Raw genomic sequence first — 16,616 nt, 5'->3', positions numbered from 1 at the left:
GGGGCGGGCGGCTGGCAGATTGGGTAATGTTTGCAAGGGTCAAAGTAATGATTGTTGTCAGATTTTGTTGTTTTTAGTACTGGAGTTTCTCTAATAAGTTTAGGTTATGTTGTTATGAATTTGTGTTTGTATATATATATATTCGTGGGGTGTGTTGGGTGGTGGTTTTGTTTTTAAGGTATGTCCGTCGAGCATTCACTAAATAGCCCTATTATATAGAGCTGCGGAGGAGAGCATTAACTGAATGTGGTCAAAGTGCATCAGTGTCAAGGTGATTCCCCATATACGCCAACCGTCTCATTGAGTAACCCGTGAGATATAGGATAGGACGATAACGCAGGTGTGTCCAGGCTTAGATTGTGGGACCCCCGAAGTCACTGGGAAGGGCCAGCTGTGAGGTAACCCCGGAAAAAATAAAAGGAACCAGAGGCGCCAAAAAGCTGGAGGATGCCGCGATTACGCATTGAGGTGGTGGAAGTCTTCCACAGATGCCACTTTGAAGGGCAAGTAGAGGTGAGTGAACCCAATTGATGGCCCTGACCGAGGAACCAGAGGCGCAAAAATGTGAGGAGGGCGAGGGGTTTAGGGGGAACGTATGGGCCTGAAGCTAGTCACATCGGACATTATGTGCAAGGATTGCTGATTTCACGTGAGGTGTACGATTAATAAATCCATCTGGTACGAAGCTTCATGAGTTATGGGTAGGGACTGTGGATTTAGGGGTATGACCGTCAAGCATTCATTCGTATGGGGCCTTGTTGTGGGGTAGAGCTCTGTGGTTGCTGTAGGCTGGGTGGGTTTGGGAGCATTCATCTCTAGTCACTTGGGAGGGATAGTTCATTAAGATCGGTATGTCCGGTTGTCATGGGATGGGTTTAGTCCTTGCGTACTAGGGTAGTTGGTTAATAATGTGTATTACTGGGACCATAGATAAATATATGGGGTATATAAATGTATGCACGATATGCATAACCAAATACCCCCCGAAACTCCCCGGGGGGGGGGGGGGGGGGGGGCAAGGCATGAGGTGCAGTGGCGGGAGCATTATCGGGCTATTTTGGCTCCGTTCCTGTAGTTGAAGACAATAACGGCTTTTCAAGCCGTAGGCCTCGGATAGTAGCCGAGTAGGAATAATGACTTATTTTGTATTTTTTCTAGGGGTTTGCTTTGTAGTTGGTGTTTTGGGTGTAGCATCGAATCCTTCGCCGTATTATGGGGTTGTTGGTTTGGTTCTGGCGTCTGTAGCAGGGTGTGGTTGATTATTGAGTCTTGGGGTTTCGTTTGTTGCCCTGGTGCTGTTCATGGTGTATTTGGGGGGTATGTTAGTGGTGTTTGTTTATTCTGTGGCTTTGGCGGCGGAGCCTTTTCCTGAGGCTTGGGGGGACTGGCGTGTAGCTGGGTATGCGGTGGCGCTTGCAGCGGTAGTCTTAGCAGGGCTGGTGCTAGGGGGGTTTGTTGGGTCTTGGGGGTTTGGGGTTGTTACTGTTGATAGTGTTGGGATGTTTACTGTGCGGCTGGATTTTAGTGGGGTTGCAATGCTTTACTCACGAGGGGTTGGGATGTTTTTGGTTGCAGGTTGGGGGCTGTTGTTAACTTTGTTTGTTGTGTTGGAGCTTGTGCGGGGGTTATCTCGGGGGGCTATTCGGGCAGTTTAGGGGTCAGGATCAGAGAATAGTTTATTGCAAAATACCAGCTTTGGGAGCTGGAGATAAAGGTTTAAGTCCTTTTTTTCTGAGGCGTGAGGATACTCTAAGAAGGGGTAAGTCTTCAGTCTTTGGTTTACAAGACCAATGTTTTTTATAAACTATTAGAGTATTTAGCAGTTAAGTATTTTATTTTCTAGGGCGCTTACGGCGGGGAAGAGGAACAGGAGGATGGTGAAGTAGGTGATCGATGCAAGTTGCCCGATGATGATGAATGGGTGTTCGACAGGTTGGCTTCCCACTCATGTGAGGACTAGGAGATTGGCAACTAAGGTTCAGAATAGGAGTTGGGAGAGTGGTCGGAACGTCATTGTTCGCTGCTTTGACTTGTGGAGGAAGGGGATTAGGAACAGGATTAGCACTGAGGCAGCTAGTGCTAGGACACCTCCTAGTTTGTTCGGGATTGATCGCAGGATGGCGTAAGCGAATAGGAAGTATCATTCTGGTTTGATGTGGGGTGGGGTTACTAGTGGGTTTGCTGGGGTAAAGTTTTCTGGGTCTCCAAGGAGGTTTGGGGAGAATAGGGCTAGTGCTATTAGGGGGGTGAGCATGAGGATAAATCCTAGGATGTCTTTGAAGGAGAAGTAGGGGTGAAATGGGATTTTGTCGCAGTCTGATACAATGCCTAGGGGGTTGTTTGAGCCTGATTCGTGCAGGAAGGTTAGGTGGACTAGGGTGATTCCTGCGATTAGGAAGGGCAGTAGGAAGTGGATGGCGAAGAATCGGGTTAGGGTTGGGTTGTCTACTGAGAATCCCCCTCAGGCCCATTCTACAAGGGTTTGCCCGATGTATGGGAGGGCTGAGAATAGGTTGGTGATTACGGTGGCTCCTCAGAATGATATCTGCCCTCATGGTAGGACATAGCCTACAAAGGCAGTCGCTATAAGAGTGAGTAGAAGGATCACTCCTGTGTTTCAGGTTTCTTTGTATAGGTAGGAGCCATAGTAGAAGCCTCGTCCGATGTGCAGGTAGATGCAGATGAAGAAGAATGAGGCGCCGTTGGCATGTAGGTTGCGGATGAGTCAGCCGTATTGGACGTTTCGGCATGTATTGGCGACTGAGGAGAAGGCGAGGGAGGTGTCTGCGGTGTAGTGCATGGCTAGTAGGAGGCCTGTTAGAATTTGCGTGGCTAGGCAGACGGCGAGTAGGGACCCGAAGTTTCATCAGGCAGAGATGTTAGAGGGTGCGGGGAGGTCAATTAGGGAGTTGTTGATTATTTTTAGTAGGGGGTGGGATTTGCGGATGTTGGGGGCCATTAGAGGGTTTGTGTGGTTAAGATCATTACTAAAATAGATAGGGCGAAGGACCCTAAGTAGGTTTTGATAAGCCCTGTGTGTGCTAGGGTTGCGGCTTTGCTTGCGGCTACTTGCAGTTCAGCAAGGCCCTCTGGTCCTATTTTTTTGAGTCAGGAGAGGTCGATTAGGTGTAAGGCAATGTTTTGGCCCTTTTCTAGTAGAGTTTTGGAGCAGAATCGGTGGACTAGGGGGTTAAAGTATCCTAGTAGGGAGGAGAAGTTTATGAGGTGGTTTGGTTTAGGGTGGGTGAGGGTGTGTGTTATGTTTGAGAGTTCAAGGGCTAGGATAATTCCTAGGATTGTTACTAGGATGGCAGCAGTCTTAGTGACGAGGGGTATAGTTATTGGGGGTGTTTTGGCTGGCGTGATGAAGGAGGTGATCAGTATCCCTGCCGTGATGCTGCCGAGGGCGAGCCGAGTTAGGGGGGCGGTGATTAGTGGGTTGTTTTCGTTTACTGGTATTATTGGGGGGATGCGGGTTTGTCCGGCTTGGACTAACAGGGTTATGCGAATGCTGTAGGTTGCGGTGAATGCTGTAGCTAGGAGGGTCAGTGATAGGGCCCAAGTGTTTAGGTAGGATGTATTTAGGCTTTCGATGATGAGATCTTTTGAGTAGAACCCGGCTAGGAATGGGGTTCCTATAAGTGCCAGGTTGCCGATAGTTAGGCAGGAAGTGGTGACTGGGAGCATTTTTTGTAGGCCGCCTATTTTTCGGATGTCTTGTTCTCCGTTTAAGCTGTGGATGATGGACCCTGAGCATAGGAATAGTATGGCCTTGAAGAAGGCGTGAGTTGAGATGTGTAGAAATGCCAGTTGTGGGAGATTTAGTCCGATGGCGACTATTATCAGCCCGAGTTGGCTGGATGTTGAGAAGGCGATGATTTTTTTGATGTCATTTTGGGTTAGAGCGCATGTGGCGGCGAATAGGGTTGATAGGGCGCCTAGGCATAGGCATGTGGTTAGGGCTGTTTGGTTAGTGGCTAGTAGCGGGTGTATGCGGATGAGTAGGAAGATTCCGGCCACTACTATGGTGCTGGAGTGTAATAGGGCGGATACGGGGGTTGGGCCTTCTATCGCTGCGGGTAGTCATGGGTGTAGGCCAAATTGTGCGGATTTTCCTGCGGCTGCGAGGATTAGTCCTATGAGGGGGAGAATGGGGGTTTGGTGGGGGTGTACGGCTTGCTGGATCTCTCAGGTGTTGAAGGTTGATGCCAGTCATGCTATGCTCAGGATTAGGCCGATGTCTCCAATTCGGTTGTAGATTACGGCCTGCAGGGCGGCGGTGTTAGCTTCTGCTCGGCCCTGCCATCAGCCGATGAGGAGAAAGGATATGATCCCTACTCCTTCTCAGCCAATAAATAGGAGGAATATGTTGTTTGCAGTTGTCAGGAGTAGTATGGCAATCAGGAATGTTAGTAGGTAGGTAAAGAATTTTGTTACGTATGGTTCAGAGGCCATGTACCACATGGCAAATTGCAGGATGGACCAGGTTACGAATAGGGCGATGGGGAGGAATGTTATTGAGTATTGGTCTATTTTTAGACTAAGTGGAATTTTGAAGTTTATGATGAACTTTCATTCTCAGTGGCAGGTAATGGACTCTAGTCCGGAGTAAATGAATGTAGTTGCTGGGAGTAGGCTTGTTAGGAATGCAGCTTTTACGGTGCGAGTGATGGTGAGAGGGGTGTTTTTGAAGTTTTTGAAGAGGAGTGGGAGAACGATGGGGGTTAGGAGGGTTGCTAGTGTGAGTAGTGTGAGGGAGTTGATGAGCAGTGTTGTATTCACTACTTTTACTTGGAGTTGCACCAAGATAGATGGTTCCTAAGACCAGCGGATTACTGTTATCCTTTAAAAGTAAGGGGGCTGGGGTTTAAAGCCCAGATGCAAGAATTAGCAGTTCTTGCTGGTTTAACCTCCCCTCGGCAGGCAAGAAGATTTGAACTTCTATTTTTAGGATCACAATCTAATGTTTGGTTTAAACTATGCTTGCATAAGGGGGTTCCAGAGATTAGTTCGGGTTTGAGGATTAAGAGGAACATGGGGATAATGTGGAGTGTTATGAGTAGGTGTTCTCGTGTGGTTGAGTTTTGGATAGATGTGATGTGGGAGGGGATTGAGCCTCGTTGGGTGATTAGCAGTATGAATAGGGTGTATGATGCGGTTAGTAGGGTGGCAATTCCTGTTAGGATGATTGTGAGAGCAGATCAGTTGAATAGGGTAACTATGATGGTTAGTTCTGCCATGAGGTTCGTTGTTGGGGGGAGGGCCATGTTTGTTAGGTTGGCTAGTAGTCATCAAGTAGCCATGAGTGGCAGTAGGGGTTGGAGGCCTCGCGTGAGTAGTAGGATTCGGCTGTGTGTGCGTTCGTAGTTCGTGTTAGCTAGGCAGAATAGCATGGAGGAGGTTAGTCCGTGGGAGATCATTAGGATTATTGCCCCCGAGAATGATCAGTGGGTTTGGATCATTCCTGCCGCGATGACTAGCCCCATGTGGCTGACGGATGAGTAGGCGATTAGTGATTTTAGGTCCGTTTGTCGGAGGCAGATTGAGCTGGTTATTAGGGCACCTCACAGGGCTAGGGTTAGGAAGGGGTAGTGGAGGAGGTTAGACAGTGGTCCTATTAGTAGTGTGACTCGTATAATTCCATAGCCTCCTAGTTTTAATAGGAGGGCGGCAAGGAGCATTGAGCCTGCAATGGGAGCCTCTACGTGGGCTTTTGGTAGTCAAAGGTGTAGGCCGTATAATGGGGCTTTTACTATAAACGCTATGAGCAGCGCTAGGCCTGAGAGGATGCTTGTTCATGAGGTGGATAGGGTTGGATGGGTTAGTTCTAGGGTTGGTAGGTGTAGGGTGCCGATTTTTACGTATAGGTGTATGATTGTGATTAGAAGGGGAAGTGAGCTTACCAGGGTGTAGAATAACAGGTAGGTGCCAGCGCTTAGGCGTTCAGGCTGGTTGCCTCATCGTGTGATTAGAATTAGGGTTGGGATGAGTGTGGCTTCGAATGCAATGTAAAATAGTGCTAGTTCTGTGGTGGAGAAGGCTAGGAGGATAAATGGTTGGACTATGATTAGGGTTGAAATGAAGGTTCGTTTTCGTGATAGGGGCTCTTGTTGGAGGTGATTTTGGCTTGCTATAATTATAAGTGGGAGTAGTCAGCAGGATAGTACTAGGAGGGGGGAGGAGATTTGGTCGATTCCTGTTCAATGGGACAGGAATTTATGGGGGTAGTAGGTTGGGATCAGCCACTGGAGGCTAAGGGCAGCGATAAGTAGGCTGTACATGGTGGTGTTAGTTCATAGGAATTTTGGTGGGGACAGTAGGGCTGTCGGGAGGAGCATAATTGTTGGTAGGATAATTTTTAGCATTGTAGTAAGTTCAGGTTGTGCAGGTGGTCGGAGCCGTGGGTGCGTGTGGAGGCTACTAGGATAGCTAGGCCAGTGCCTGCTTCGCATGCTGAGAAGGTGAGTATGATGATTGGCACTGTGGTGAATGAGGGGGTTTGGCTTTCGATAGCTCATATTGTCAAGCCTACAAACATTGAAAGTATTATGCTTTCAAGGCATAGTAGGGCGGATACTAGGTGGGTTCGATGAAAGGCCAACCCCAGTCCGCTAAGGATGAAGGCTGAGTAGAAGCTCAGGTGTAGGGGTGACATAAGAAAGTTACAGGGTTGGCTGTAGTCTGCTGGGCCGAAACCAGCTGTCTTTTGATTAGACTAACTTTCTGTTACTCTGCCCACTCTAGGCCCCCCTGAGCTCATTCGTAGGCTAGTCCTAGCGTTAGGAGAAATAGGATAGCTGCGGTTCAGGCGAGGGTTATCAGGGGTGATTGTAGTTGGATTGCTCATGGCAGAGGGAGTAGGAGGGCGATTTCTAGGTCGAACAGGAGGAACAGGATGGCTACTGAGGAAGAATCGGATTGAGAATGGCAGGCGTGCAGATCCGAGGGGGTCAAATCCGCATTCATATGGTGAGAGTTTTTCTGAGTCGGGAGTTATCTGGGCGAGTCAGAAGTTTAGTGCGGTTAGGATGGCACTTAGGGCCAGTGATAAGGATAGCATGAATGTGAGTATGTTCATTGCTCTTCTCTGGGCTTACACCAGATTTTAGAGATTGGAAGTCAATTGTAATTAATATACTAGAAGAGCAGGATCCTCATCAGTAGATGGTTATATAGAGGAATAGTCAGATAACGTCTACGAAGTGCCAGTATCAGGCTGCAGCTTCAAATCCGAAGTGGTGGTTTGATGTGAAGTGGAATTTGATTAGTCGGAGGAGGCAGACAGTTAGGAAGGTGGACCCAATGATCACGTGGAGTCCGTGGAATCCGGTAGCAACAAAGAAGGTGGAGCCGTAGACGCTGTCGGCGATTGAGAATGGGGCTTCGTAGTATTCTATTGCCTGTAGGGCGGTGAAGTAAAATCCCAGGAGGATTGTCAGTGTTAGGGCGTGGATGGCATGTTTCCGATTTCCTTCTGTGATGCTGTGATGGGCTCATGTGACGGTTACGCCCGAGGCTAGGAGGATAGCTGTGTTTAATAGTGGGACTTCTATGGGGTTTAGCGGTTTGATGCCTGTTGGAGGTCATTGGCCGCCTAGTTCTGGGGTAGGTACCAGGCTTGAGTGGAAAAATGCTCAGAAGAACCCTAAGAAGAAGAATGCCTCGGATGTGATGAAGAGGATTATGCCGTATCGTAGGCCTTTTTGTACTGTGGGGGTGTGGTGGCCTTGGAAGGTACTCTCTCGGACAATGTCCCGTCATCATTGGAGCATTACTAGGAGTATGGACAAGAGGCCGGTAGCTAGTAGGGCGGATGAGTTATAGTGGAATCATATGATTAGTCCTGAGGTTGTGAGTAGGGCGGCAGCTGCCCCGAAGATTGGTCAGGGGCTTGGGTCTACTATGTGGTAGGAGTGTGCTTGGTGTGCCATTAGATATTTTCTTGTAAGTATAGGCTTAGAAGGAGGACGAAGACGTAAGCTTGGATTATGGCTACTGCTACTTCTAGGATGGTGAGGAGCAGTAGGATGACTATTGTCAGGATTGACACTGCAGGGAGGATGGGTATGAGTGCGATGGAGGCTGTGGAGATGAGCTGAATAAGCAGGTGCCCTGCCGTGAGGTTGGCTGTGAGTCGGACTCCTAGGGCTAATGGTCGGATCAGTAGGCTGGTTGTTTCGATTAAAATAAGTGCGGGGATCAGAGGTGTTGGGGTGCCTTCTGGTAGCAAGTGGGCTAGGGAGGCTGACGGTTTGTTTCGTAGGCCTGTTAGTAGGGTAGCGAGCCATAGGGGGAAGGCTAGGGCTATGTTTATAGATAGTTGGGTGGTGGGGGTGAATGTATACGGAAGGAGTCCTAGGAGGTTAATTGTAAGGAGTATGGTTATTAGTGATGTTAGCATTAGAGCTCATTTGTGGCCGTTCTTGTTTAGTGGGATCATTAGTTGTTTTGTAATTAGGTGCAGGAGTCATAGTTGGATGGTGGAAAGTCGGTTGCTGACTCATCGGTTGCCGGGGGATGGGAATAGCAGGGCTGGGAAGAGTAGGGATAGAAGAATTAGGGGGATGCCGAGTAGGTAGGGGCTTGAGAATTGGTCAAAGAAGCTTAGGTTCATGGTCAGGCTCATGGTGTGGGTTTAGTGGTGAGGGATGGTTTGCTTGATGGGGGGTTTGTTGTGGTAAAGGTTAGTAGTTTTGGCTGGATCAGGAGTGCGAGGGTTAGTCAGGTTATGATCATGATTGAGAATCATGGTGCGGGGTTGAGTTGAGGCATATCATTAAGGAGGAGGCGGACCTCTCTAGCTGACTTATAAGGCTGGTGCTGTTGCATAGCTTCTTAATGATTAGGAGGAGGATAGAAGGGACGATCAGGCCTCAAAGTGTGGGAGTGGGGTAGATTCCACTACAATGGGCATGTAGCTGTGGTTGGCTCCGCAGATCTCTGAGCATTGGCCGTAGAAAATTCCGGGTCGGGTGGTAATGAATGAGGTTTGGTTCAGTCGGCCTGGGATTGCATCTGTTTTAACCCCGAGTGTTGGGACAGCCCACGAGTGGAGTACGTCTCCAGCAGTAATGATTACGCGGATTGGTGATTCTATGGGTACAACTACGCGGTGGTCAACTTCTAAGAGTCGGAAGTGGCCGTTTGGTAGGTCTGTGGTGGGGATTATGTAGGAGTCGAATGAGAGGTCCTTGAAGTCCGTGTACTCGTAGCTTCAGTATCATTGGTGGCCGATGGCTTTTAGTGTGAGATCTGGTTCGTCGATCTCGTCTATTATGTACAGGATTTGTAGGGACGGGAGGGCGAGGAGTACTAGGACGATGGCGGGCAGGATTGTTCAGATTAGTTCCACTTCTTGAGCGTCTACTGCATTGGATGATAGCTTTTCTACTAGCATGTGAGCTAAGAGGTATAGGACTAGGCTGCAGATGGCTAGGGCAACAATTAGAGCATGGTCGTGAAATTCAACAAGTTCTTCTATGATGGGCGATGAGGCGTCTTGGAATCCTAGTTGGGAGTGGTTGGCCACATGAGATGTACAGGGTTCTCACCTGTGATTTAGCCTTGACAAGGCTATGTAATTGGTTTACTAACGTCTCATGAGAAAGAAGCATGAATGGTTAATGCAGCTGGCTTGAAACCAGTGTATGGGGGTTCGATTCCTTCCTTTCTTGTACTTGGACAAAAGCTGGTTCCTCGAAAGTGTGGTATGGGGGAGGGCAGCCGTGGATTCATTCAATGTTTGTGGCGGTTAGTTCCGGTTGTAGGACTTTCCGTTTGGCTGAGAAGGCTTCTCAGATGATGAATATCAGTATGATTACGGCTACTATTGAAATTAGGGACCCGATAGAGGAGATGGTGTTTCATAGTGTGTAGGCGTCAGGGTAGTCCGAGTATCGTCGAGGCATTCCTGCTAGGCCTAGGAAGTGCTGGGGGAAGAATGTTAGGTTTACTCCTGTAAATATTACCCCGAAGTGGGCCTTTGCTCATGTCTGGTGTAAGGTGAATCCGGTGAGAAGGGGGAATCAGTGGGTGAATCCGGCTAGGATGGCAAAGACGGCACCTATGGATAGGACATAGTGGAAGTGGGCAACTACGTAGTATGTGTCGTGCAGGGCAATGTCTAGGGAGGAGTTTGCAAGAACAATTCCTGTTAGGCCTCCGATGGTGAATAGGAAGATAAATCCTAAGGCTCAGAGTATTGGGGGGTCTCATTTGATTGTTCCTCCGTGTAGGGTGGCGAGTCAGCTGAATACTTTAATTCCGGTGGGGATGGCGATGATTATGGTGGCAGATGTGAAGTAGGCTCGGGTGTCAACGTCTATCCCTACGGTGAACATGTGGTGGGCTCAGACGATGAACCCCAGAAAGCCAATGGATAGTATGGCTCAGACTATTCCTATATAGCCGAAGGGTTCTTTTTTGCCTGAGTAATATGTAACCACGTGGGAGATAATCCCGAATCCTGGGAGGATTAAGATGTAGACTTCCGGATGGCCGAAGAATCAGAATAGGTGTTGGTACAGGATTGGGTCGCCTCCTCCGGCAGGGTCAAAGAATGTGGTGTTTAGGTTTCGGTCGGTTAGTAGTATTGTGATGCCAGCGGCGAGGACGGGTAGTGATAGGAGGAGCAGAATAGCGGTGATTAGGACGGATCAAACAAAGAGTGGGGTCTGGTATTGTGAGAGTGCAGGGGGTTTTATGTTGATGGCCGTGGTGATGAAGTTAATGGCTCCGAGGATAGAGGAAACACCGGCTAAGTGGAGCGAGAAAATGGCCAGGTCTACTGAGGCTCCAGCGTGAGCTAGGTTGCCTGCTAGAGGTGGGTACACGGTTCAGCCTGTGCCGGCACCAGCTTCTACGGTGGATGAGGCGAGTAGGAGGAGGAATGAAGGTGGGAGGAGCCAGAAGCTTATGTTGTTTATTCGTGGGAATGCTATGTCGGGGGCGCCGATTATTAGGGGGACTAATCAGTTGCCAAACCCTCCGATTATGATGGGCATCACTATGAAGAAGATTATTACAAAGGCGTGGGCGGTGACGATTACGTTGTAAATCTGGTCATCACCCAGGAGGGTTCCTGGTTGGCCTAGTTCTGCGCGGATTAGCAGGCTGAGTGCTGTGCCGATTATTCCGGCTCATGCCCCGAAGATAAGATATAAGGTACCGATGTCTTTGTGATTGGTAGAGAATAATCATCGATTGATGAAGGTCACGGGTAAGATGGCTGAGTGCTAAAGCGTTAGGCTGTAGTCCTTTTTACAGAGGTTCAATTCCTCTTCTTATCGGCCTCGTGGTGAAGTTCATGTTGAGTTGCAAGCTCATCGATGCACATGAGAGTGTGCCGGGGTCTTAGGCAGAAGCCAGTGGGCTAAGGCGTTTAGCTGTTAACTAAAACTTTACGGGATCGAAGCCCGTCTGTCTAGGGAAGGCTTTAGCTTAATTAAAGCGCCTGGTTTGCATTCAGGAGATACAGGTTAGTGTCCTGTTGGTCTTAGTGCAGAAACTAAGAGAGTTTAACTCTTATTTAAGGCTTTGAAGGCCTTCGGTTTTGAGGGGTGTTATCCTAAGTTTCTAGACAATAGCGTGGACTATGGGGGAGAGGGGGAGTAGGAGGATTGATAGTGAGGCGAGGATTGCGGTAGGTGTGCTTGGGGGTTTGCTAGTGTACCATTGTTTCATGTGGTTGGAGGAGTTTGGTGGGAGGGTAATTGTTGAGTGATATGCAAGGCGTAGGTAGAAAAATAGGCTGAGTAGGGATAGCATAGCAATCACTATAGCTGCTGGTGTTATTTCCTGTTTGGTTAGTTCTTGGATAATAAGTCATTTTGGCATGAATCCTGTTAGTGGGGGGAGGCCTGCTAGGGACAGCAGGACTAGCATTAGGGTGGCGTTTAGCACTGGGGTTTTTGTCCATGAGGTTAGGATTATGGACAGGTTGAGGGCTTTAATTTTGTTTAGAGCCATGAATACGGCTGATGTCATGATCGTGTAGAGGTAGAAGGTAAGTAGGGCTAGTTTTGGGCTGTAGACTAGGATGATGGCGATTCAGCCTAGGTGGGAGATGGATGAGAAGGCTAGGATTTTGCGTGTTTGTGTCTGGTTTAGTCCTATTCAGCCTCCTAGTGCTGCCGAAGCTAGGGCTATGGCAGTTAGTAGGGATGGGTTGAGGGATTTGGATGTCATTACGAGGAGGGTTAGTGGAGGGAATTTCATGAGGGTTGAGAGTAGGAGGGCCGTTATTAGGGGGGATCCCTGTAGGACTTCTGGGAATCAAAAGTGGAATGGGACTAGGCCCAGCTTGATTGCAATTGCTGCTGTGAGTAGTAGGCATGAGGTTGGGTGGTTAAGCTGTGTGATGTCTCACTGGCCGGTAGCTCAGGCGTTGGTTATGCTAGAGAATAGGACAAGGGCGGAAGCAGCTGCTTGTGTTAGGAAGTATTTTGTTGCGGCCTCTTCTGCTCGGGGGTGGTGGGATTTAGAAATTATGGGGATAATGGCTAGTGTGTTGATTTCTAGTCCGGTTCAAGCTAGGACTCAGTGGTTGCTGGAGATTGTGATTGTTGTGCCTAATATGAGACTGAGGACTAGGATTGGGGTTGCATGGGGGTTCATTAGTAGAGGAGGGGGTTGAACCATCATTTCCGGGGTATGGGCCCGGTAGCTTGATTAGCTGACTCTACTAGAAAATAATATAAGGGAAGTATAGAGAGTTTTGATCTCTCTTGTGTAGGTTCAATTCCTACTTTTCTAAGGTTAAATAGGAAATGAGAGGACTGTTGTACCTCTATGTTCACTTTATCATAGTGACCCTTTGGGTTCAGGCACATTTCCTTATGGAAGGAGGTAGGCCTGCGTAGCAGATGGGTAGGCTAGTGTGTCAGAGGCATAGGGCTAGTGTGAGGGGTAGGAAGTTTTTTCATAAGAGGTGCATTAGCTGGTCGTATCGGAATCGGGGGTAGGAGGCTCGGACCCATAGGAATCCTGAGGATAGTAGGAGGACCTTTGTGGCTAGGATAATGGGGAATAGTTCTGGAGAGGGCCCTAGGGCGCTGGGGTTTAAGAAGATGATGGCCGTAAGTGTATTTATTAGTATGATGTTGGCGTATTCGGCTAGGAAAAACAGGGCAAAGGGGCCTGCGGCGTACTCAACATTAAACCCTGAGACTAGTTCGGACTCACCCTCTGTTAGGTCGAATGGGGCTCGGTTTGTTTCTGCCAGGGTGGAGACATATCATATTATTGCTAGGGGTCATGAGGAGAAGATGAGGTAGAGGGGTTCTTGAGCAACGGCGAAGGTGCTGAGAGTGTAGTTTCCGGTTAGCATAATTACTGATAGGAGAATAAGTGCTAGTGTTACTTCGTATGAGATGGTCTGTGCGACTGCCCGCAAAGCCCCGATTAGGGCGTATTTTGAGTTTGAGGCTCACCCTGACCATAGGATCGAGTAGACGGCCAGGCTTGATATGGCTACTATGAAGAGGACCCCAAGGTTTAGGTCTACTAGGGAGAATGGGAGGGGGAGGGGTACTCAGACGGTGAGGGCTAGGAGCAGGGCCAGTATAGGCATTGTGATGAAGAGTAATGGTGAGGAGGTGGAGGGTCGAATGGGCTCTTTAATGAATAGTTTGATTCCGTCTGCGATTGGCTGGAGCAGGCCAAAAGGCCCCACGATGTTGGGGCCTTTGCGAGATTGCATGTAGCTCAGGATTTTCCGTTCTACAAGGGTTAAGAAGGCTACGGCGATTAGAATTGGGATGGCGTATAGGAGGGATATAATGAGGTAGCTTATTATCGTCATTTGTGGCATGTGTAGCTAGGGAGAGGATTTGAACCTCTGGGTAAAGGGCTTAAGCCTTCTGCATTTGCCGGGCTCTGCCACTCTAGCTGGTCCTTTTCTAGGATTGGGTGGTGGGAGGAGTCCTCTTCATAGTTTAGTTGGCTTCACTATTTAGGGGGAAGGCGTGCTTGTGGTATTGGCCTTACTTTCCCGGTCCTTTCGTACTGGGGAGAGTAGTTCATAGATAGAAACCGACCTGGATTGCTCCGGTCTGAACTCAGATCACGTAGGACTATTAATCGTTGAACAAACGAACCCTTAATAGCGGCTGCACCATTAGGATGTCCTGATCCAACATCGAGGTCGTAAACCCCCCTGTCGATAGGGGCTCTTGAGGGGGATTGCGCTGTTATCCCTGGGGTAGCTTGGTCCATTAATCAATTATATTGGGTCTGGTCACTATTAGCACTTTGAGGGGTGGCTCTAAGTAAAGAGGTTTGGTCTTGTTTTTGGAGGATTTGTTTTTCTCCAAGGTCGCCCCAACCGAAAAATATCGGCCATGCTCTGCGATTGGTGGTGATCCCGGTGGGGTTAGTCTTAGGTTCGCGGTGGCCGTTGATTTTTAAGTTCCACAGGGTCTTCTCGTCTTATGTTCACATCCCCGCTTTTGCACGGGAAGATCAATTTCACTGATTATCTGCGAGAGACAGTTAAGACCTCGTTTAGCCATTCATACAAGTCTCGATTTATGGGACAATTGATTGCGCTACCTTTGCACGGTTAGGATACCGCGGCCGTTTAACCTGGGTCACTGGGCAGGCATCACCTTCAATACTTGTTTGTTAGCTGAAGGCTATGTTTTTGGTAAACAGTCGGGCCTTGTTTTGCCGAGTTCCTTTCGCAGATTTTAATCGCTCTTATGGGCGCTCCTGAGTCGGGTTAACAGGGTTAGTCTATACTGGGTCTTGTAGGAGTTTTTGTATATGTCTGGGTCTGTTAATAATGTTTCCATGTAAGCTTGCGCCGCTAGAGGGGTGGATGTGGCCCCAAGTTACTCATTTTAGCATTAATTCTCCTATATTCATAGGTTGACCTGTTTGTGATAAGGGATTCATCTTGTTCTGGCATTTTTGGGTAGTGGAGCTTTGACGCACTCTTTGTTGGTGGCTGCTTTAGGGCCCACAGTAAGGTTGGTGGTTGGATTTATCCGCTAGTCGAGGTTGTGTCCTTTTTTAATGGAGCTGTACCCCCATTAAATAGCTCTTAATCATCTCATTATGGTTCTGGGTGTTGTCCGGTAGGGAGGATTAAGGGAGAACTTAGATTCATTTCACAGGTAACCAGCTATCACCCAGCTCGGTTGGCTTTTCACCTCTACTAACAAGTCATCCCACTCTTTTGCAACAGAGACGGGTTCGCTCTAATAGCTGCTCGTAAGTAGCTCGCTTGGGTTTCGGGATGGCAAACTTTAGTTCACTTTGCTTGGTTGTTCTTGCTAAATCATGATGCAAAAGGTACAAGGGTTAGTCTTTGCTATTTTTTGCTTTGGTTTTCATTATTATTTCATCTTTCCCTTACGGTACTGGTCTCTATCGCGTCTAAGTGTCTTTTCTATCGCCTATACTAAGACTAGAAAATGTTTTGGTTTGGGTCTGATTTAGTAGATTTGTTTAGTTTTGCGCTGTTTGGGTGGCTGAGCTAGAGGAAGGCTTCAAGACGATCTGGTTTAGCAGATATCTTTCAGGTGTAAGCTGAGTGCTTTGGGGTTATAGCTACGTCTTGAGTATTCTAAGTACACCTTCCGGTACACTTACCTTGTTACGACTTACCTCATCTTTGGCATTTTAGTGGTATTAGTTATGTGGGGATATGGCTTGTGAGGAGGGTGACGGGCGGTATGTACGTGCCCTAGGGCCGGCTTAAAGTGGGCTTTATTATCCTGCTTTACTGCTAAATCCGCCTTCCAGAAGCAGTTTCATGCTTCTTTTCGTGTTGCCCTATGAATAGGGAATGTAGCCCATTTCTTCCGTCCCATGGGCTATACCTTGACCTGTCTTGTTAGCGTGGTGCTGTTGTGCTCACTGTTGTACTCTCATTCGAGGTGGGCTGGCGACGGCGGTATGTAGGCTGTGTTTGGCAAGGGACGGTTGGGTTGATCGTGGATTATCGATTATAGAACAGGCTCCTCTAGGTGGGTTTAGGGCACCGCCAAGTCCTTAGAGTTTTAAGCGTTTGTGCTCGTAGTTCTCTGGCGGATACTTTGGTATAGTAAGTATCAAGATTTAGGGCCAGGCATAGTGGGGTATCTAATCCCAGTTTGGGCCCTGGCTTTCGTGGGCTTAAATCGATCGCTAGTTGCTAAGATCATCTTTATGGTGTGTTTAGGTGCATCTTGTGCTTGCGACAGCTTGGCTGCATTTTGATCTTAGTTGGATAGGATAGGCATTTTACCACTCTTTACGCCGCTTGTATGGGACAGTTGATTTGGGTCTCTTGTATGACCGCGGTGGCTGGCACAAGATTTACCGACCCTTGGATGTGTTTGCTATGACTAAGTCAAGTTTGCACTCATTGCTTAATGTTAACTACTGCTGAATACCCGTGGGGGTGTGGCTTAGCAAGGCGTCTTGGGCTACTACGTGGGTGTGCCTGATACCCGCTCCTTAAGGCCTGAGGGCAGGCTGTTGAGGGCATTTACACTGGGGCGCGGATACTTGCATGTATATGTCTAGCAAAAACCAACTGTAAGGTTAGGACTAAGTCTTTTGTCCGCAGGCATGTCTGTGTGCCGTCTTGGCAGCTTCAGTGCCATGCTTTAGGTGTAAGCTATGTGGAC

The 16,616-nt window shown here is 48.4% G+C and overlaps 13 protein-coding genes across 13 annotated transcripts, besides 24 other annotated features; 1 reads left to right on the top strand and 12 right to left on the bottom strand. All coding sequences in view use genetic code 2, as the record gives it.

The window, feature by feature from the left end:
* The first annotated feature begins 1,065 nt into the window (after positions 1-1,065).
* Positions 1,066-1,133, top strand: a tRNA (tRNA-Glu).
* ND6 (NADH dehydrogenase subunit 6) lies at positions 1,134-1,655 on the top strand. The gene has a single exon. It carries the CDS (start codon positions 1,134-1,136, stop codon positions 1,653-1,655), a length of 522 nt encoding a protein of 173 aa, YP_009049091.1.
* Positions 1,656-1,665: 10 nt separating this feature from the next.
* Positions 1,666-1,735, top strand: a tRNA (tRNA-Pro).
* Positions 1,736-1,745: 10 nt separating this feature from the next.
* Positions 1,746-1,814, bottom strand: a tRNA (tRNA-Thr).
* A 2-nt stretch (positions 1,815-1,816) lies between these two features.
* CYTB (cytochrome b) lies at positions 1,817-2,959 on the bottom strand. The gene has a single exon. The coding sequence runs from the start codon at positions 2,957-2,959 to the stop codon at positions 1,817-1,819; it is 1,143 nt and encodes a 380-aa protein (YP_009049090.1).
* Positions 2,959-4,782, bottom strand: ND5 (NADH dehydrogenase subunit 5). The gene has a single exon. It carries the CDS (start codon positions 4,780-4,782, stop codon positions 2,959-2,961), a length of 1,824 nt encoding a protein of 607 aa, YP_009049089.1.
* Positions 4,783-4,853, bottom strand: a tRNA (tRNA-Leu).
* Positions 4,853-4,918, bottom strand: a tRNA (tRNA-Ser).
* Positions 4,919-4,987, bottom strand: a tRNA (tRNA-His).
* On the bottom strand, positions 4,988-6,365 carry ND4 (NADH dehydrogenase subunit 4). Its single transcript has one exon. A coding segment is annotated over exon 1 (1,378 nt).
* Positions 6,359-6,655, bottom strand: ND4L (NADH dehydrogenase subunit 4L). The gene has a single exon. The coding sequence runs from the start codon at positions 6,653-6,655 to the stop codon at positions 6,359-6,361; it is 297 nt and encodes a 98-aa protein (YP_009049087.1).
* Positions 6,656-6,725, bottom strand: a tRNA (tRNA-Arg).
* Position 6,726: 1 nt separating this feature from the next.
* On the bottom strand, positions 6,727-7,078 carry ND3 (NADH dehydrogenase subunit 3). Its single transcript is given in 2 exon segments — positions 6,727-6,903; positions 6,905-7,078. 2 exon segments carry the CDS (start codon positions 7,076-7,078, stop codon positions 6,727-6,729), a joined length of 351 nt encoding a protein of 116 aa, YP_009049086.1.
* Positions 7,079-7,147, bottom strand: a tRNA (tRNA-Gly).
* On the bottom strand, positions 7,148-7,931 carry COX3 (cytochrome c oxidase subunit III). The gene has a single exon. A coding segment is annotated over exon 1 (784 nt).
* ATP6 (ATP synthase F0 subunit 6) lies at positions 7,931-8,614 on the bottom strand. The gene has a single exon. The coding sequence runs from the start codon at positions 8,612-8,614 to the stop codon at positions 7,931-7,933; it is 684 nt and encodes a 227-aa protein (YP_009049084.1).
* On the bottom strand, positions 8,605-8,772 carry ATP8 (ATP synthase F0 subunit 8). Its single transcript has one exon. The coding sequence runs from the start codon at positions 8,770-8,772 to the stop codon at positions 8,605-8,607; it is 168 nt and encodes a 55-aa protein (YP_009049083.1).
* A 1-nt stretch (position 8,773) lies between these two features.
* Positions 8,774-8,841, bottom strand: a tRNA (tRNA-Lys).
* Position 8,842: 1 nt separating this feature from the next.
* On the bottom strand, positions 8,843-9,529 carry COX2 (cytochrome c oxidase subunit II). Its single transcript has one exon. The coding sequence runs from the start codon at positions 9,527-9,529 to the stop codon at positions 8,843-8,845; it is 687 nt and encodes a 228-aa protein (YP_009049082.1).
* Position 9,530: 1 nt separating this feature from the next.
* Positions 9,531-9,599, bottom strand: a tRNA (tRNA-Asp).
* A 2-nt stretch (positions 9,600-9,601) lies between these two features.
* Positions 9,602-9,674, top strand: a tRNA (tRNA-Ser).
* Positions 9,666-11,216, bottom strand: COX1 (cytochrome c oxidase subunit I). The gene has a single exon. The coding sequence runs from the start codon at positions 11,214-11,216 to the stop codon at positions 9,666-9,668; it is 1,551 nt and encodes a 516-aa protein (YP_009049081.1).
* A 1-nt stretch (position 11,217) lies between these two features.
* Positions 11,218-11,288, top strand: a tRNA (tRNA-Tyr).
* Positions 11,288-11,353, top strand: a tRNA (tRNA-Cys).
* Positions 11,354-11,426, top strand: a tRNA (tRNA-Asn).
* Positions 11,427-11,428: 2 nt separating this feature from the next.
* Positions 11,429-11,497, top strand: a tRNA (tRNA-Ala).
* Positions 11,498-11,500: 3 nt separating this feature from the next.
* Positions 11,501-11,576, bottom strand: a tRNA (tRNA-Trp).
* Positions 11,577-12,615, bottom strand: ND2 (NADH dehydrogenase subunit 2). Its single transcript has one exon. A coding segment is annotated over exon 1 (1,039 nt).
* Positions 12,616-12,684, bottom strand: a tRNA (tRNA-Met).
* Positions 12,684-12,754, top strand: a tRNA (tRNA-Gln).
* An 8-nt stretch (positions 12,755-12,762) lies between these two features.
* Positions 12,763-12,834, bottom strand: a tRNA (tRNA-Ile).
* Positions 12,833-13,810, bottom strand: ND1 (NADH dehydrogenase subunit 1). Its single transcript has one exon. The coding sequence runs from the start codon at positions 13,808-13,810 to the stop codon at positions 12,833-12,835; it is 978 nt and encodes a 325-aa protein (YP_009049079.1).
* A 4-nt stretch (positions 13,811-13,814) lies between these two features.
* Positions 13,815-13,888, bottom strand: a tRNA (tRNA-Leu).
* Positions 13,889-15,491, bottom strand: an rRNA (l-rRNA).
* Positions 15,492-15,562, bottom strand: a tRNA (tRNA-Val).
* Positions 15,563-16,546, bottom strand: an rRNA (s-rRNA).
* Positions 16,547-16,616, bottom strand: a tRNA (tRNA-Phe).

Source organism: Aythya fuligula, mitochondrion, assembly GCF_009819795.1.
Source record: "Aythya fuligula voucher JS04 mitochondrion, complete genome".
NCBI classification, from domain to species: domain Eukaryota; kingdom Metazoa; phylum Chordata; class Aves; order Anseriformes; family Anatidae; genus Aythya; species Aythya fuligula.
This window is presented reverse-complemented; position numbering and strand designations above follow the sequence as displayed.